This window comes from Gracilinanus agilis, chromosome X, assembly GCF_016433145.1.
Source record: "Gracilinanus agilis isolate LMUSP501 chromosome X, AgileGrace, whole genome shotgun sequence".
Classification (NCBI taxonomy): Eukaryota; Metazoa; Chordata; class Mammalia; order Didelphimorphia; family Didelphidae; genus Gracilinanus; species Gracilinanus agilis.
Window position 1 is genome coordinate 33150720 of NC_058136.1, and position 21140 is coordinate 33171859.

At 42.0% G+C, this 21140-nt stretch overlaps 1 protein-coding gene across 1 annotated transcript in view; it reads left to right on the top strand.

Annotated features, from left to right (window-relative positions):
* Positions 1-21140, top strand: part of LOC123253424 (gamma-aminobutyric acid receptor subunit beta-4-like) — a 64718-nt gene that overhangs the window by 24341 nt on the left and 19237 nt on the right. Inside the window, exon 3 of the mRNA XM_044682619.1 lies at positions 4689-4756. Coding sequence (XP_044538554.1) covers positions 4689-4756 — 68 coding nt within the window. The remainder of the gene's footprint in view (positions 1-4688; positions 4757-21140) is intronic.

Sequence of the window (21140 nt, forward strand, 5' to 3'; positions counted from 1 at the left end):
GGATTATATTTGCTCACTAAATTCTAGAAAGAGAAAGCAGCCAGGTCAGTAAAGGAATGGATAGGCTCCAGGTTCAGGCACAGGCAGGAGCTTTGGTTTGCTGACCAATTCTTCCATCTCTCTAGCACTTCCCAACTCATAAAGCACTTTCTTTACAACAACCAAGGAATATTTCAAGCTCCAATTTTTCATCTATGCTGTATGTGCCTTATATGTATCTAGTTATCTACAGGTTGTCTCCCTCTTTAGAATTTAAATTCCTTGAGGGCAGAGTCTGTTTTGCCTTAGTATAGTGCCTAGTACATAGTACTTAAATACTTGTTGACTTGCCCACTAATTCCTTCATTTTACAACAGAAGAGACAGAGGCCCAGAACAAGTAATACTTTGTAATCCTCTGTATCTATTATCTTTCTCTTTATTCTGTATATATACTAATATATGTCTTTGTTGTTTCCATCATTAGAGTGTAAGGGCCTTGCAAACTGGGATAGTTTCATTCTTTGCATTTCTTTCTTGGTGCCTAGCAATAGTACATGCAGTAGGTGCTTAATAAATGCTTAATTTATTACTCAGGGATACATAGCAGTATGTGGCACAACCAGGAATCAAGCCTAGGTCTGGGACAAGTATTATTGTTATTTTTATATATGAAGAAATCAAGGCTCCTAGAGATGAAGTGACTTACTCCAGGCTCCACAAACTAGGTTGTTACAGAGCTAAAATGAGATCTCCAAGTCCAGTCTGCCTTCACATATGCTATGCTTCCACCCAGAGTTAGGGAAAGCTAGGGAGATCCTAGAATATCAGAGCTGGAAGGGCCTTCAGGCATCATTGACTTCACCACCACCACTCATTAAAAATGGGGAAACTGGAGCCTAGAGAGCTTGGGCACTGGCCCAAGATCACACAGCAAGGTATTAACTGAGATAGGACTAGCTCTTGACTCCCATCCCATGGCACTTTCCACCTCCTACTGTTCCTCCATAATGATTCCTCCCTCTATCCCAACCAAAACTTAACCCATCCCCAGGAGATACTCCCTGGAAATAAGATCATTTCTTCTTACAAGCTCTGAGATCAATACCACAAGTCTCTGGATCAACATTAGGCACTTGCGATTCCCATTTTTCTCTCTCATATTACCTAGTGTGACAAGTAGGATGGGGAAGAAATTTAATCGAGTTTGAAGTGTAGAAATCCTGCACAGGAAAAGGCATAAGAACAATTACAGAACATGATCGCACATGGGACTTGGGCTCAAGTAATGCAATGGGAGGGAGGGAAATCATTCAACTTGAAAGAACAAGGTGAAGCCCAAATTAGCATTAGGAGGTGGGGGAAGGACTAACACATACAAATAATCACAACTGTAGGATTTGAGGTTTCTATAGCCTGTCAGAGTGTATAAAACAATGTAAAAAAATCAAGAAAAGAGCTTCACAACAGTAATCTGAGGTATCTACTCCAAGGGTTATCTCTCTCTTACAAATGGAGAATATGAGACTTAGAGGTTAAGTGACTATCCCAACATCACACAGTCAGGAAGCTTGTGGAGGATGCATCCAATCTGAGCCTAGATTTCCTCATTCCCAAAGTGGAAATGATGATGTTTCCACTATCTCCTCCATAGAGTTGTTGAGGCAAGTACTTTGTAAACTTCACAGTTCTATACAAATATCAGCTCTTAATATTATTTATCAGGTGACTATGGAAAACTGATCCATCTCTCTGATCAGGCTCCATGTCCTTTTCCTGCTATGGTGATAGTCACTCTAGTTCACCAACTGGACCCAATTCATTCTATATGTATTCGTGTATAATTTCAGTCTCTATAATTTTGGAAGCAATACCAGGACTAGGGACAAGCAAGGTAAACATCCACCTAAGGCAATACATGATAGCATGACAGGAGCTATTTCTTAATATGACTCTGTACAAATGCATCGAGCCTCCATGGAGGGAAGGGATGGGGGCACAAAAGTATTGCCAATCATCCTCATGCTCTGGGAGATCTCTATGGGCCAGTGGAAGCCAGGATGACTTTGGTGGTGGTTAGAGTCTCAGAGTCTCTCTAGCCTCACCTCAATGCCCTAGAAACTGACTGGAGTGGCCCTAGCTCCTTACTCATGTCCCAAGCTTCAGGAGAGAAGTACAATGTCCAAGATGAGCCCTCCTCCCTAAAAGAAAGTATCCCAAAGGTCTCTAAGCCAAGGCACTATCTCTTTAAGATGATTAATAGTGGTGATCCTCATTCCCATCACTCTTTATGAAGCCTCATTAAATGTTAGCCCTGTGGCACTGAAGAGGAATATTGTCTGGCTGGCTGGCAAAGGGTCTGTCTCAGTGACAACACAGCACACCCAATCCCCATGAAGCACTAATGACACCACTTCCCTGCTCACATTAATGCATAATTAAGGCACCATTTCATTTTCAGGTTCTGTGGCTTGCTTCCCCCCCACCCCAGCTTGGATCATTTTGTTCATTCCTCCCAGGGGCTCTGAGTGAGTTAGAGCACTGGCTAGAATTGCTGGATAGGGTGGGGTAATGGTTTAAGGAAAAAAAGCAAGGATGAGGGTTGAAAGGGGGATTGGGGAGGAGAGAATGGGAGGGCATTTGGGTCTTTTACCTGTTTCCTTGACTTTCTACCACAAAGGCCACAGAGAGGAGCCAGGTTCTCTCCAAGGTCCTGAAAATCATCCCCAACCCCCCCCCCCAAATCCTGCCAAGTGGCCTCCAGAATACAAGAGCTTCCCAGTTCTGGGCTATGCTCAGCTAAGGAGACAGGAGTCAAAGTACTTCCCTTATTTATTGATTGTATTAATTACTTTCCCATTATTATTGCTCTGTTTGCTGCATTAAAGAACTACCAAGGTGTGAGTTGTGTCCCCAGGAGATAGGCTGCAACACACCATTCAGTGTGGAGTCAAGTTGGCACTAAGCCCCACATTCTTTTTTCATTGCTCCCCATGATAAGCAGTGCCCCCTTTATGAGATATCTAGACAGTTAGGAAGAGACTAGACATGGTACATGACAAACTACCAGGAGAGGAAGGGAAAGATTAAACCCATGACCTTAGTCCCATTGGGAGAACACTGTCCCATTCAGGCTTAGGAGGCACAAGTGAAATGTCTACATATAAAGGTCGCAACAGGAAAATAATGGATGTGGGTACCTTTGAGCAAAGAAAAAGGAGCAAAGAGGAGAAATTTAGAGGCCCTAGAGTCCCTAAGTCCAGAGGCAACAATCATTCCTCCAGTGGCCCCCAAACTATGAAAGAGGGAACTATGTCTTTCCTTTAGCCATTCTAGCAGAGATAGCTTCCTCCTAAAGGCTTGAAAGACTATTAACAAGACACTCTTTACAGAAAAGTAACCTAAATCCAAAGCCAGGCTCTCATTTGCTATCTGTGTGACCACTGCAAAGTCCTTTCCCCACTCTGGGCCTATAATATGAGAAGATGAGAATAGATGGTCTCTCACATTATGGAATTCTAGGATTCAACAAATTGGTGGCAACAGAGGCTTGTCCTCCTGGCTGGGGTGAAATATAGATGAAAAATACCATAGAAGGAAGTAGTCTCTATTATGAGATGAGAATGACAATTGGAATGGGGCTGCTGTCATCAGACCTTTTTCTCTGATCTTTTAGTTCAAATCTGGTATCTAACCCTCCCTTAGAACTCTCTCGGGCTTTTTAACTTTCTAATTGTCTGGAGACTTTCATATATATTATCTCACTTGATCACAATATCCTGTTGGAAAGTAAACTCATAAAATGTCAGAGCTGGCAGGACTTTAGAGATCATCTAAAACAATCTCTTCATTTTAGAGATAAGAAACAGAAACCATGAGAGCGTAAATGATTTGAGGTCAATTCTTCAAGCATTTATGAAGCCCCTACTGGGTGCCAGGCACTGTTCTAGTTGCTAAAGATACAAAGACAAAAATCAAAACAGACCCTGGCCATTCTGCAGGAAGGAGGAACACAATAACAGCTTTAAAGCTAGAAGGAAACTTTGAAATCACCTAGTCCAAAACCCCTCGTTTTATGGATAAAGAAACTGAGGTCCAGAGACCTTAAGTTTCATATCCAAGATCACAGAGGTAGTAGTGACAGAGGCATGATTTTAATCCAAGTCCTCTGATTCCTCTTTCCCCCTTTATCACATATGAAGATAAGGAAATACAAAAGATATAGAAGGTGAATAGAAAAATTATTTCAGAAATAGGGGAGCACTAATAGCTAGGGAGGTGACAAAAGGTTTTATGTACATGGTAACACTTGATCTGAGCCTTACAGAGAGCTCCAGATTCCAAAAGATGTGAGGGAGAGCATTCCAGGCAAGGGCACTGAGGCAGGAAGCAGAATGAAACAATCCGAGAAAGAACATAGCTGGAACTTGAATCCAACCAAGTCTAGCCACCTTCCCACCCTAACAATTAAAGAGAACCCTTTTCTGAGGTAGTCAAGGCAGGGATTGTGATCTCCATTTTCTGGATCAAAAACCCAAATAGACTAAGTGCATTATTTATAACCTCATTTGAGATTAGAATATAGCTCTCCTCTGCCCCAGAACTATACCTGTTCCAACTCACCATATTAATCAGGAACCCCTATTCTCTATATTGGGGACTCACCAGCCACCTGGGTATGCTGTTCTAACCTGTCCTTCTGTGTCATAGGAGACCCTGTCACCGTTGGAATGAGCATCCACATCTCCAGCATTGACCAGATTTCGGAAGTCAACATGGTGAGTCCATGACAAAAGACATCTTGGCCAAGGCCTACATAATGTCCATTTGTTGGGGGGAGGGGGACTCTGATTATGTTTGAAAATTCATCAGGAAAGCAGAACTTCTCTCTGCTCCTGACCATCACAATCAGGCCATGTGAAGCTACTGACTGAGTGATTTCCTGGGGTGGGTCTTCCACGGACTAGACCATCATGAGAGTGTGGGGGTCAGGGTGGTGGCTGAGAAAGAGTGAGCAAGCCTGATTCCTAGCTCCCACCATGCTTTGGGAGATCTCATCCCTATGAGAAACATGGAAATTCACCTTCCTATTCAAGAACACTGTAGAAGAAAGGTTGCTGTGTAAAGAAGCACCCCTGGTGGGAAGGGGGCCAGCACTCACAGTCCAGCCCCAGACCTCTCTTTATAAGGGGAGTTCCTTTTCTCTAAATCTACTATGCTAGCATCACCTTTATCTTCATGATCATTGGCTCCTTCCAGATCTCTGGGGTCCCTAAAGGCCCCCAGATCTCCTGGCCATGGCAAAGAACCAAAAATCTCCTCACCATAAGCTACCTGAGGCACAACAGGGTTGAAACAATGCACAGCTTTACTAAGAAGTAACTAAGGGAAAGAAACACCAATGGGAAGCAGAGTGAAAGTTTACTTGATCAAGTTGAAGTCAAATCTGCCCCTGTCCTCTCACAAAGAGATAAGGAAGTGGGATAAAGAAGGCTAGAGAAAGTCACTCCCGAGGCCACTTGGGACTTGAGATCTTACTAGGCTTTTTCTTCTCCCTAAACCATGTCAAAGACAGATTCTCAATTGATTCTTTGGGGAGTAAGGGACAGAGGACCAAGAGAATGAAAGAAAAAGATGATGAGAGGTACTATGGTATAGTGGATAGGACACTAGGCTTGAATTCAGGGAAGACCTGGGATAAATCCTACCTCCAACACTTAATAGATGTGAGACTGCCTCAGTTTCCTCATATGTAAAAATAAGGGATTAGACTAAATGGCCTGTAAGGTCTCCTCCAGCTCTAAATCTGATCCTATAAAACCCCACCAGGGAGACGCCATTTCTTTACACAGCTATCTTTTGGGACTAGATGTTCCTGGACCAACATGAATTCATCAGACTCGCCAGTCTGGCCCATGGATTGATGGCCACACTAAGGCCAGATGGGGGTGGAGGGAGAGAGAGGGCTACCTCCACTGGGAGAAACTCAACAGTAGGGACAGAATTGGGGTTAAGGTTGGGAATGGTGTAGGGGGGGATTGTACCTAGTATTATTAAATGGGTGGGAAATATTTCAAGGGTTTGCTTGGTGCCATCTTTGTGAGCACCAATTAAAGAAAACTAGACAAGATGGAAAAACAAAGGTAGGTACTTCCTTTGGACCCTGCCTGCAACTCCATGCCAGGAGAATGGAAAGCAAACATCGCCCTCCTTGTGCTCCTTGAAGAAAGGTTTGTCCAGGTAGAAGTATTAGTGCATGCTATTAGTGATTTAAAATGATACTAACAATGATAATTATTGTCACTGGTATCTTCAGTCTTGCCCTCAATCTAAACTCAGAACTACAAGGAAGAGTGAGGTACTAATTCTCAATGGGGTGTGTGGGATGGGTGTAATAGGAAGAAACCAGAGAATAAAGAAATGAGAAGTGCCTAAGCAAAGCTGGGTTTCCATAAAAATAGTATAGCATCTCTTGGTGCCCAGTAAAATCTTAGTGTCTCCTGTCAGATCACAACTGAATCAGGTCTCTGAATTGTGGGGATAGCCAGACTTGCCAGAGCTACCCAAGAAGGTGAGAGAGCCTTAATAAAGTATTATCACTACTTTGCTTCCCTCCCAGTTCTCTCAGGAGCCTAAATGAAGGGTTTAGTTTAATGGATGCGGCACATAACTTGGAGTCAAGAGAAACCTAAGTTCAAACCCTACCATGGATACTTCACTGTTCTGAACTTCAACTTCATGATCTCTAAAATGGGAATAATAATACCTACAATACCTCCCTCACAGAGTTGTTGTAAGATCAAATTAGATGTCTGCAAAACACTTTGTAAACCTCAAAAGTGTTGCATAAGTAGGGGATAATGGAGGCTAAACTGGGCAGTAGATATGATTAGAGGGAAAAGACAGCAAATGTAACAAGATGTAAATTGCACAAATTTGTGCAGAGAGTTCCATAAATTTGAGGTCATTTTGGCCTGGAATTGTCAGAGGAAGCATCCCAGAGCAGAAAGGACCTTAGTTGGGTCTTAAAGGATAGGAGGACTGGAGTAGGTAAAGAGGAAAAAGAATCAGTATCTCAAGCAGTCAGAGGTACAGTAGGAACTAAGGCAGGGAGATAGAAGTGAGTATTGTGTAATGCTTTGGAGTGACTGGAACTACAGTGAAGAGATCAGTCCAGAAGAAATTTATTGTTCATAGGAATGAGCAGTGAAAGATAAGGCATGCCAGGACCAGATTGTGGAGGACCTTGAATGTTAATTTAGTATAGATCTTATACTGGAGGTGATGGGAAAGCATTTACAAGTACTTGTGAGTAGGGAAGCATTTTAGAAAGATTTGTCTGGCAGTGGTGTAAATAATGGCCTGAAAGGTGATGAAACAGAAGCAGTTTGTCATCAGAGTATACTGCAGACCACTGGGACAGAAAGAAGAAATAGATAAGTTCAGGAAACAGGTCACTAGTACAGAGGCATAATCTAGTAGTGACAGAAGCACTTCAGTTATCTACTAAATGCAGAGCAGTTAATAATTTCTTGATTTACCTTTGAGAGAATCAGATCCCAAATGGAGCTTGGCCTTGTAGGTTCCTTCATCCTTGAAGGAACAAATTTTCATTAACATGGAAGAACTGGTTGCTGAGGTTGAAAGGAGAAGGAAAGGAAATCTAGGTAATACTCTGATTTGAACCCTAAATTTTAGGAAGGGAAATTCCAAGGCGTTCAGAGGAAGGATAAGAAGGCTCCTATGAACTAAAAATTTTCAGGAGAAATAAGCACTGGAAAAATGGGAAACTCTTAAGTACGGAATTATGAAGACACAAAAACACATAGTACTGACAAAGAGGAAGAACAGGAATCATGAAAAGACTGGTGTGGACACACGGGGAACTCACAAAACAACATATTTTTAAAGCTACGTGTAGAAGATGGGAGCAAGGGTAACAGAGGATGGATACAAGAGCATGACATCATTATGTGAAAATAATGTCAGGAGTGCTAATGGTCAGAATGAGTTGAGGTTGGTGAGGAAAATTTAGGAACCCCAACTAAATATACCCCAAATATACACAGAATAAACACCACATAATTTGGGGTGGAGAGCACCAACAAATGGGTAGATTAGAAAAGGCCTTCCATAATAGAAAGGGTTATGATTTTAATAAGGTTATGAATTCTACAAAACAGAGGTGAACATAGAAAGCATTTCAAGCTTGTGCAGAGGTCAGAAAGGAGATAGGAGGCAAGACATAGAACTTTGTGTGTAGGAAGCAGCAAGTAAGCCAGAGAAGTAGTATGAGATTAGTCTGGAAAGATAGGTTGAAAGGGCTTAAATGCCGAACAGAAACACTTGTCTTTTATGAGCCACTGGAGTTTCTTGAGCAAGTAAGTGGCATGATCAGACTTGTGCTTTACAAATGTCAATTTGGTAACTGTGTGGAGGATAAATTGAAGAAGTAGAGACTGGTGGAGGAAATCATCTAGAAGGCTACTCTAATAGTCCAGACATCCACATGAGGACTACTAAGTGGACTAGCATTGTATTTGGATTCAGAAGACCTAGACTTGCTATTTATTGGCTTTGTAACCCTAAGCAAATCACTTGACCTCCCTGGGCCTCACTTTCTCCATCTCTAGATTGAGACGGTTACATTCAAGTTTTCTTGTAACTCTAGACCTGTTATAATCATCTGCGGTGTCCAGCAGATAACTGACAATGTGAACGTCAAACCTGAGGGAGAGGTTGAGCCTGGACCCAGATTTAGGAGTTATTGTCAAAGAGCTGGCAAAAGGTTGATGCCAAATGGAAGAACATGAGCAAGAGGAGAAAGAGAAGAATGGACTGCCCCCATTGGAACTAGACAACAGATAGAGGCTCTTTCACTAGAAGACAGATGAATTTTTGTGGAAGAAGAATTCCATGCTTCACAGAACAATCAGGAGGATTCATAGATACAAGGAATATTGTTACCAGCCTCAGGAAGAAGAAATGTGTAGTGATGGCTAGATCCTCCCTGCTGAGGGCATAAAAGAGGCCATATGTAGACCTCACGTGGCCACGTGGGAGGTATGCTGCCTTCCTGGGGTGCATATCCAAGATGAGACAGAGAGCCTGCCAAGTCTCAAACCCACTGACAGCTACCCACTTCTGTTAATTCACATGGATAAGAAAGATACCACCAAAAGAAACCTGGGATATATCACTGGAAAGTTCACAATAGGAAACTGAATGGTTTGGGGGAGGTAGGGAGACACGCACGTGTTGTTTTCATCACTTTTTTCCACTCGAGGGGTATTACTTTGAAAAAAGAGAAGGAAGAATATGGAAAGTAAATGGCTAGCCAAGTAGATGCTATCTAAGAATGGAATTTGATTTTCTGGATCATGGCTCAAGACACCAGAATGATGGGTAAGGAACAGAGAATGACTAGGATGAAAGTATTTGACAGAAGACTCAGTGACCTGCCCAAGAGGGCACTGGGCTAAAATTGAAGGAGGAAGGGAAAATACGTCCAGATAAAACGGAAATACCAGATGCTTAGAAAGATAACAAGAGTGTCATCAAAATGAATTCCAGTCTTGAAGAAGGTACCCAGTCATTCTCAGCTGCAGAAAAAGGAGCCAAGAACAATACTTATCACTCATGTGTCTCCCTGACAACTTCATCCCAGCAAAGGGGAGTGACAAAAATAATGGTACTCTGTACTGAATTCTAACCAACAAGGAGGGAATGGTTGGTGATATGAGAACTTTGAAAGAAAATGACTATGTCATCTTAGAGTTCATGATAGCTAATGAAAATGAATGCAAGAAGAATGTTAGTCTCTAAAACAGGAAATTCAGAATATATAATGAAGACACCCCGGCTCTCCCTCCTTTCAGAATCCTTCTTGCCCACTATGAGTCCTTCCTTTGTACTTGTGCTAAAAAGTGTGCTATTTCATGTCCTTGTGCAGAATCTAGAACATATGGTGTAAAATGAAATCCTACTGAAGTGGATGGCAGCCATTCTCATAGTCTCAAAAGCAAGAGAATTGAAGGAACTAAGAGGAGTTATCTAGTCCACCTTCCCGCCTCCAGGCTAACTCCACATAGTTATGTCTTCCAAAAAGACAGAGATTTCCAAGAGAACAGAGGCTGTGCCTTCTTCATCTTCTTGGCCCCCAGAGACCAAGTCTACCTCAGGGACAGATGCTCAGAACAGTTTTGTTGACTGAATGAATGTCCCAAAGAGTGGAGACTAATGGAAGTTACAGAGAAGCCAATTTCAGCTCAGTGCCTAGAAAATGTTCCTGGTCATTGAAGCTGACCCAAAATGGAATGGTCTGCCTTGAGAGATACTGGTTTTTCCTTCTCCTAAGATCTTCATGTAAAGGCTTGTTGGGAATTCTACAGAAAGTTGGATGAGATAGCCTCAGAGGTCTTACCCAGCATTGAGATTCTGTAATGCTTCATAAGCTTGTTCTTTGGTAGTCCACTTCAGCTCTCTCTCCCTTCTGCCTAGCCTCTATCCTGCTCGGTGAAATGGAATACCCGCTCTTTGGTGTGTGTCCACAATAGAGCCAGCCTGTATCCCAACAAGGCAATGAAGCTCGTGTTCATTGGCCCTCCCCTCAACGAGGTAGGAGGGGCAATGGCTATTTTGATGTTATAGTCTGACTCCCAGAAAAGCAAAGTCCTTTGGTCACATAGCTAGGACAAGGAATTGGTACTACTGGAAAAGTGACTGAATCCCCTGGCTCGCCTTTGCTCTCAAACTGAAGAGCAAGATAGTAATAACAACATTAACTCAGGTTGTCTATAGCACTGTAAGGTTTGCAGAATGCTTCCCTCACAATAAATCCATGAAATAAATGTAAATATGACTGGCCTCATCTTATGGCTAAGGAAACTGAGGCTCAAAGGGGTGATGGGACTAACTCTATGATTATACAGCTAGTTCAGATGGATTTGAACCCAGGCCTCCTGATCCCAAGCCCAGTGTACTATCTACCATATGATACTGAGGATCCAAGGTGAAAGAAAGAATAGTAGAAACCCTGGGAAGCCAGTGAAGGCACAGGAAAGATTTACAAGAGGGAGTTTTCATCTTTTTTTGAACATAGGCCCCTTTGGAAGTTTGATGAAGCCTATGGACCCCTTCTCAGAATAATGTTTTTAATGCAAAAAGCATAACACATAGTATTACAAAGAAAAACAATTTTAATGAAACACAGTTAGCAATCTGTTAACAAACTCCAGATTAAGAATCTCTAATCCAGACAGCATATGCTTAACAAATGTTTGTTGAATGACTGATTTAACAATGTTCCAGACCTTGTGCTAGGTGCAGGGGGCAACAAAGACAAAAGCAAAGCAACCCCTGACCTTTAGGAGCTTCCATTCTACTTACACATATAGGTGATCATAAAGCACATATCATTTTTAATATGATTACATAATTAATTTTGCAGGGAAAGCATCAGCAACAGGGGAGATCAGGATTGGCAGTGGGGTAGTGGGTGACAAGTAGAGCCCTCTTCCCTATCATCCTGTCCTGCTCTGTCCTTCTCTCCCCTCGTTCAGAGTGTGTTGGGGACAGTAGCCCTAGATATTAACTGCAGGTGGGCAGATAGATTTTCTGGCTGCATCTCTATGGCTCCAGGTTTATCCAATTAGATGAGCTTTCAGAAAACAAAGCAAGGCATTTTAGTAACATCTTTAGGTAGATAATGGACCAGTCCTAGACAACTAGACATACCATTCTGCAAAGAATGCCTCCAACACAAAGGAACCCAACTTTTTTGTAACAAGTTAGCAAATACAGAGTATGCTCAAGTAATGAAAGACCCTGGGCTCATTTGCAAGAACTAATGATCATGGAGAGAACTCAAACTCAGAATTGCCCATAACTTATGCAGGTTTTTTTTTATCTCATTTTGCATGAATCTGTGGAGTTGGGATAAATAATAAGTCTGCACTGTGTGGCTCAAACTTTCTCTTTAGAATAGAGCTGCAATTTCTTCCTCTCCCCTAACCCCCATCCCTGTAGATGACAAGAAGGGTGGCTGCCACAGGCCAGAGACAGTATTAGCTAGAGGTAAGAGCCCAGCCATAATTCCCCTTTTACCTCCACCACTCTAATTCCGCCCTGCCCTTCAGAGAGAATGGCTGTGTAGGACCAGGAGCAAGGACTCTCTGGTTCGGCCCTTAAATCTAGAAAGTAATGGATTGACGGCATCAAAGACGAATGAGTCTCTGTGCTGGAGGTCAAATAGGGGCAGCCAGGTTAGAGTGCAAACAGCTCGGATTCCAAAGTCAGGAGAGCATCAGTTCTGCTCCTCTGTCACAACTAACTCCCCAGGGGACTTTGACTAGATCACTTCATTCATTTACTCATTCAACAAGCATCATATTAAGCATTTATGATGCCCTAGGAACTGAGGATACAAAGACCACAATGAAGCCATCCCTGCCTTCAAGAAAATTACATTCTACTGAGGGACACAACATGCACAGAGACAAATAAACACAAAATAGGTAAAGATACACAATCTATCTAAAGGCCTGCTGGGAGCTCTGGTTTCTTCCTGCAAAATGAGAAGGCTCAGTGAGCACCTCCCTGAAGGCCCGGGCAAATTTTGTTTTTCTGTGGTGTTGGAAATGAAGGGCCATGCCACAGTAGGTCTGTGCTCCCAGATAACAGTTCCCTTGGTCAAATGTTCCCAAATAACTTCTAATGCAGTTTATGTCCCAGAAAGTTCCTATGACTAGTCCCAGCACTCCGTCAAGTAGGCCAGAGATGGGTGGTAAGAACAGCTGCCTGCCACTAGAGAAGAGGTTACTCTACCATCTGTGGGAGAGAGAAGCCGTTAGGGATCCTGTCTGTGTGGCCAGTCATAAGTTACAAAGGAGAGCTACAGACTGAGGGGCTACGGAAAGGTTTGCCTCCCTGAAACCCACTCTTCAAGGTGACCCCAGTCTATTGTTCCTCTCTACTATCTCCAAGGAGCAAAGGTATAGGATGTGAGGATTCCTGCTCTTTTCTGTTGGTTTTAGCTGGCATCAATTTCAGGCCAATTTTCTCTAAGGTAATGCAATGTAGTGGAAAGAGCCATGAACTCTGGGAGTCAGGGGACCCGGATTCTACCCTTGCTCTGCCATTTACTGGTTATGTGACCTCAGGCAATTCTCTTTCCTTCTCTGGGTTTCAATTTCTGTCTCTGTAAAATAGGGTGGGGGTGGGGGTGTTAGTCTAAATGACTCTAAGATCCCTTCCATCTTAAACATTCTATGACTGCATCCCTCATATGACTGCAGGCCACTGGCCACAATCTTAACCTGTTTCAGTTTTCCACTGGAATTACTGTGGAAACAGCTTCACTCCTTGTGGAGGTGAGGCAAAACTACAGCCTCACACCAATTGCCACTTGGACTGCCCAGCCAGGAATAAAGAGAGAGTGCTAGCTGGCTGATGGGAGCCTTGAAAATTAGGAGCTAACTATTCCCAATACATTTCTGGCGAGGTGTGACTCTAAAGCAGTGGTTCCCAAACTTTTTTGGCCTCCTGCCCCCTTTCCAGAAAAAATATTACTCAGCCCCCTGGAAATTAATTTTTTTTCAAATTTTAATAGCAATTAATAGGAAAGATAAATGCACCTGTGGCCATCACCACTCCGCTGGATCGCTGCAGCACCCACCAGGGGGCGGTAGCGCCAACTTTGGGAATCACTGCTCTAAAGGAAAGAGACAACTCTTATTTTTAAAAACCCATTACATAATCTGAGAGTTGGAAGGGACCTCAGAGGCTATCTGTTATTGTTGTGGTTGTTGTTGTGGTTGTTGTTGTGGTTGTTGAGTCATTTCAGGTGTGTCCAACTTGTCATGACCTCATTTGGGGTTTTCTTGGCAAAGATACTGGAATGGTTTGCCATTTCTTTCTCCAGCTCATTTTACATATGGGAAACTAAAGCAAACAGGGTTAAGTAACTTGCCCAGGGTCACACAGCTAACAAGTATAATACCATAAGAGAAGTTATTACCATTTGTGGGAGAGAGAAACTGATAGGAAACCTTTTCGTGTGGTCAATCATGAATTACATAGAAGAAGTAGAGCTACAGTCTAAAGATTAAGCCTTTTGTAAGCAGAAAGGCTTGCCCCCCTCAAAGCCCACTCTTCAAGGAAACTTCAGCCTATTGCTCCTTTCTGCTAATTCCAGGGAAGAGAGGTAGAGGAAGGAAGCTGATTCTTGCTCTTCTCTGTTGGTTTTAGTTGGCATCATTTCAAGCCAATTTTCCTAAGGCAAAAAATGTGATGTGATGGGAAGAGCCATGAACTCTGGGAGTCAGTAAGGGTCTGAGGCCAGATTTGAACTCAAGAAGAAAGGTTTTCCTGATTCCAAGCCTAGTGCTCTATCTACTACACCACCTAGCTGTCCCAAGAAATTGTTTTGACCAGCCCATGCCTGAACAGATATCTCCAGTACAAAGTCTAAAACAAGTAGTCATCTAGCCTGAAGCCCTCCAGTGAAGGGGAGTTTACTTTCTCTCAAGACAACTCATTCTACCTTTAGACAGCACTGATAGTTCAAAAGTCCAATATAATTTCTTATACTGAGCAAAATCTCCATCCACTGCTCCTAGTTTTTCCTCCTAGGGCCAATGACAGCCCTTCAAAAATGTGAAGAGCTACCTCACATCTTGCCCTCAGTCTCTTCTCCAGGCTAAAAAAGTCAGCTCCTTCAACCAATTCTTGTGGAGCATAATTTCCACTCCTCTTACCACCACCTCATTGCCCATCTCTGGATGCACACACTCCAGTCTGTTATTGTCCTTCCTAAAATGGGGCAAGCCAGGACTGAACATAACACTCCAGATGTCCTAGATACAATGTCTCCTTTAGCCTTCATGGATGGTTCATATTGAGCTTCCAGTGACTGAAAACCTCCTGATCATTTTTCAGACCAATCGCTGTCTAGTTACAACTCCCCCTCATCTTGTAATTGTTGATTTTTTTTGCCCCAAAGTGTAAGACACTCCATTTATGAGTCTTCATTAAATTTCATCTTATTAGACTAGGCCAGTTTCATCACTTGCCTCGTTTTTCTTTTTAATCCTAACTCTGTCATACATCATGTTAGCTAACTCTCCTAGCTCTGTGTCATCTGAAAATTCGATAAGCATGTCATCTATGCCTTTATTCATATCATTAATAAAAATGCTAAAAAGCACAAAGCCAAGTATGTATCTCAAGAAAATGCCAATAAAACCCTCCTTCCAAGTTGAAATTGAACCATTAATAACTATTCTTCCAATTCTACCTTTCAGTCAGTTGCAAATCCACCTAATTGTATCATTGTTCAGCCCACAGTTCTCCATCTTTCCTCTGTATGGGTACTCAGGCCATTCCTAGGGATGTAGCCTTCCTTCTCCCATCAAAAATCCTTTGTACCATAAACTTCACTTCCTTCTGAATAAAACTGAAATCCGACATCCTCCCAGAAAACCCCTCCCCAGGCATGCCAAATTCCTAAAGTTCTTCCTTCTCCCCATCCAGCAATGATCCTTGACTGATATCTGCTTAATCCTTTATAAATAGCATGCACTATACTGGAAAAGTGGCCCAAATGCAAATAGGCAGCCAACTGGCCTTGGGCCATTCTAACCCTGTAGGGCCCTTACCTTTGACTTTCATTCATTCTTCCAAGAAGTATTTGTTAGGCAGCCAACCATGAGTAGTGAAGATAAAAGATGAAGGACACTCTTTCCAAATGAGGACTGCTTCTGCTGTCTTTCTCAATCTTTCTAACTCATCAATGCCAAAAATGGCTGAATGGCTCATAAGTATCTTCTAGTAGGTTGTTTTGCTTTTTTTGTTTGTCATTGTTATCCCAAGAAAAGACAACTCATATCTACATCCCAATTGATTTTTTTCAAACTTCACCACACCTCACTGGGTTAGAAATGGTTTCTGATGCTCCTTAGCAATTTGAGAGCCCCAACTAGAAATAACCTGCTTCTTCATGTAGGGAGTAACATGTATATATGCACATGTTTGTGATGACTACAGATATACCTCTCTTGATTCTCCCCACAAGCCATAGGTTTTTGACCTTTTGTGTGTCCTGAACCCCTTGGGCAGTCTGATGAAGCTGATGGACCCCTTCTCAAAATAATATCTTAAATAATTGAAGAAAATGCTCAATTTTAGTTAGAAGAGAATGAAAATAAATATGCAATTGTCCATCCAAGTTCACGCTCCCTTTGGGGGACTCTGTGAACACCACACTAAGAACTCCTTAAATCTTTAGGGCAGGTTCATATCTGATCTACCATCTGCATTAATGATAGTAAAAGAAAAAGAAGAAGAAAAAGAATGACCCTGTCTATGGCCCTTTAATATTTGGGAAGAACTTTACAAACATTACTTCCCAGGGTGGTTGTGAAAATCAAATGAGTTACTATAGTAGTTTTCCCCATTTTAAAGATGAGGAGACTCAGAAGAATTACTTGACCTGTCCAAGGTCACACGGGCAGCAATAGACAGAATTAGGACTCCAAATTGAATCTATAACAGTGACTTTTTGAGTGAATTCTGAATCACTGTTTATTGATATCAATGACAGTTGTAATGATGATGTCAAGATAACTCCTTGGATCTTATATGTCCAGTGTCAAATGGATGTTGCCCTGTTTCAGCCAGCAAGCATCTGAAATCATTCCTTTTGCATAGTTCATTAGTGATCTATGCCTTACCAGGTATAGGTAGTGATTTAGGGCTCTCCAAGGTAACCTACTGGAGGGGAATTAAGAGACACAGAAGTGACCTCCAAAGATAAAGATAAAGATTACCTAGAGTGGTTATTCTCCCTAAATATGATCTATATAACACTGGGGAATTGGCACTCAAGAGAAACACAATGACTTAGGATGACTAGAAGTAGAGCCCACCAAGCACATAGTATGCTATGATGTGTGCAATCAGGCATGACTGTCAGGTACAATTGGACTTTATTTCCCCAACCCAGCAAGTAAATGAGTAGAGAATCAGATGGGGATTCAACCTGTAATTTCACTGATATAAAAAAAAATTCCCCTTCAACCTGATCCATCTCTTCTGAATTTTCTCTAGACTAGCAATGTCCTACCTAAACTGTCAGTCCCAGAACTGAACTCAGCACTCCAGATCCAATCTGACCAGGGTAGGGTACAGTGCAACTCTCACCTCCCAAGTCCTGAATACTGTACCTATCTAATGCTGCCTAACCTCTTAGCTTTTTTGTCAGTCACATCACACCCTTGACTCACACTGAGCTTACAATTCACTAAAAAACCCAGATATTTTTCAGATGAATGTCTGGCCACGTAGTCATACCTCTCCCAATTTCTACTTGTGAAGTTGCTTTCTTGTATCCAAGTAAAAGACTCTGAAGTTTCATTTTTCCCCATTAAATATCATCTTATTAGATTTGGTCTAATATTCTAACCTGTCTGGATCTTTTTGCAGCCTGAATCAGTCACACAACATGTTAACTAACTCTGCTAACTTTGTGTCAGCTGCAAATATAAGCATATCATCTCTGCCCTTATGGTAATCATTGATGAAAACATTAAATGATGCAAGGCCAAACACAAATCCCTCAGGCAACCCAATGTAATACTCCTTCCAAGCTGACACTGAATCATTAATAACTATTCCTTGAGCCCAGGCATTCAACAATTTAATTTTACTATTGTCTAGCCCAGTGATGGGCAAACTTTTTAAAGAGGGGGCCCAAAGGAAAAGAAATGCTCTTCTGTCAGTCTGTTTCTAAAGCAACTCTTTCAAAGTTTCATTGTTATCGTATCCTACTCATTGTGTCCATCAGATTAGGAATAATGTAGCGAGACCAGATAGAACATTTTAGGAGGCTGCATCTGGCCCGCAGGCTGTGGTTTGCCCATCACTGGTAGCCCACCTTCTGTGGAAATGAACAGATTAGCTCTTAAAATTCTACATCAGTCTCATGTGAATATTTCTGTGAACAGCCTGAGAAGCTCTGGACAAGTTTGGTGTTCTAGGTCTACCCAAGAAACCAGCTCTTAGACTATAGAGGAAACAGAAGGCCTTACGATCTGATCTAAATACTCCAAAATGCTTTCCTCTTCTATCTTGCTGTTGAAGAAATAGCAACGTTCAGTGTTCCTGTTGACTAATGTTCCTATTTGAATATTAACCAATGTTCCTGGTTTAACTAACTACCTTTCCATGTGTTCTGGGTTAAGTCCTAGCCCTCAGATGGGTTTCACAGAGCCTCTTTCAAACCATCCAAAGGATGTGGCTGACCCTCCACTATCCCAGTATTACTCTTCTTTCTTCTTCCTAATCACTTGCCTTAAACATTTATCCTTCTCTGTTGCCTAGCAACTTGTCACTGACTCAGAATATTAACTACCCCACGCCTCCCCCTCTTTTCCATCAGCCTGAAAATGTTGGTGAAAAAGAAACCACATCCTAGCCTTTATCAACAGCATAGGTATTCCTGCCTACCTCTCACCATTTTTGCTCCCACTATATTTTATAATGAGATATTCAGGAGATTTTCCCCTTCATGTTTTCCAACCTGGAAAATACAACCACCAGAACATTCTTCCTGAAAATGAAAGTCCTAAAGATGCCAGCTTCTACTCACTTAACTATGCTTAGGGCTTCTGGTGGGTGTCTCCCTGGTACAGACCCATCAGTCTCCAGTGACTGTCACACATTCTGTAGCATGACTCCCACAGGGCCCAAAGCTTTGGTTCGGTGGCTCTTGAAAAACCCCACTCTTTTTTTACAGAAGTATTTGTTAGTCATAGAGTAAGAGGCTGTGGAAAGAGAAAACAGGCAGCCTTCCTCCAGATGATTCCAGCAGCTGAACACAGAAAGTCCAAGGATGCCATTCCCTGGCTTCTCAGGTTAGGCTTTTCCTCCTCCATGATGTTTGGCTGGATAAAATTAATAGAGGCATTTTCTCACAAGTTTCAGTTCCAGAATTTTCCTTCCCTAATGAGGCATGGTACTGGTTTTCCTCACTTCAAAGGGGGAGTGGGAGGACATTGAGGAAAAGGGAGACACAATTTAAAAGATTGTACTCTCCTAATCACAAATCCTTAGAATTAGGTGAAACATTTTAATGATTTGCTCATCACCCTCATTTGGCAGATAATGAAAACAATAATAGCTGATATAAAGATTGAGAGATGACTCAGCTTCCCTATGTGTAAAAACAAGGGACTTCAACCAGATGGTCTCTAAGATCTCTCCCAGCTACTATAAAGTTTTATGGTTTGGGGTTTTCTCTGTCCCATTTATAGTCAAGTCAAATGAGATGGACTGAACATGTCAAACATCTTTCCTAGGACCAGGAATCTGACCTAATTGAAATTTAGTAAGAAAGTTGTCGTATGTTACCAAAATGTTAAGTGATTTTTTTAAAAACCCTGTTTCTGGGCATTTGACAGCAATGTCCTCAACCCCCATCCATTAGCAGTAAAGTGGCCAGTTGACAGCTTTGAAGGAACTGCCTAGGCTGCGCTGATTGGCTTCAAAACCATAATCTAGACATTATACTTCTCCCAAACCCCAACCCCATTTGGCAGAATGAAGCAGTGGAAAGAGAACTAGATGAAAAGTCAGAGGAACTTTGGTTCAAATCCTGACTATTCCCTTACTACCCCATGAGACTTTGAGCACATTGCTTAACTTCTCTGAGCTTCAGACAACCACTCTAAGAGGATGTTATAAATAGGTTGCTCTCCATATTAGTGGAAGGAGTCCCCTCACTAATAATGGTCTCGAAGTATTGATGTTTTGGTGTTGTATGCAAGGCATGATCCCAGACACCAGGCTTAGAAAGATGATACAGAGGTCAATTTAGATTCAATGGAAAGAAAAATTTCATAACAATTAAAGCTGTCCCAAAATGGAATGGAATGCCTTGGGAGATAGTGAGTTCTCCCTCTCTAAGGTCTTTAATCAAAGGCTGGATAACCAATTATTTGTTATGTAAGTTGTTGAGAAGATCCCTGTTGTGGTATTGACTAGCTGTCCCCTAAAAGACCCTTCCAACTCTGATGTGCTATGAATCTGTGAAGCTAGATATAGTTCCTCCCTCAAAGAGCTTAGAGTGGGGGAAAGGGGTTTGAGACCATACATACATACACACACACACACACACACACACACACACACTCATCATTTAAAGTGTTCCCCATTCAACATCATTTCCCAATTAGATTGATAATCCACTGTAACCAATCCCCACCCAAAAGTTGGATCTCTAGTTTCTTGTTCCTCACTTAAAATTCACTTGCTCTCCTTATCTGGTAGGATTGTTGGGAAGAAAGCATTTTGTATATCTGAAAGCTATAGAAATGTGAGATCCTGAATAGGACATTAAAAACTTGATTGAGTTTACTGCTAATGGGGTTACCCTTAGTAGCCCCATTCCCAACAAAGAGGAATTGAGTCAACGATTCCACCTAGTTGCTTCTATAACATAAAAAGAAAGCAAACTGGAGAAGATAAATAAAGCCAAAGCTTTTTCATACCTTTACTTCAGTCCCCATGAAACCAAAGTCACTGTCCCACTGGTGGCTGGACTTCCCTCTGGTCACTTGAAGAAGCCAGGCTCAGGTCAGGAGGATTTAGCAACAAATTTTAGGACTTAGCTTCCAATTGCAATCAACAGCACCTTCCCTCACACACTCCAGCTTTCCTTAGTTTGTGCCAGAGCTCAGTATACTTTTATGCATGCCTTGGGCCTCTGGGAGTAAAGGATTGTCCCTTTTCAAGCTGTGAGTAAAAAGATTGTTTCTAAAGAAACAATACCCAGACTCATTTGAGAATTGTCATATTTAATGAGATATTAAACTACAGATTGGGGGATTCCCATCCTCCACCTAGATTAATATCTAGCTTCTTGACTGCTTATCCTTAAGCCAGTCATCTCTCCATCCCCTCCCTACCCAACCCCCACCATTCTTTCTTCAAAGATCCATGCAAAGATTAAGTTTGTTTTATCTGTACACCTTGGATCTTCTAATATATCCAAACAGCCCTGCCCAGCTAAGCCCTGTTATAATTGCAGGTCTCTCTAAAGACACATTAGAAGCTTTTTTTGTCTAGATTTAGGCTGCCCAGGAACAGCTCTTCCATTTATAACTC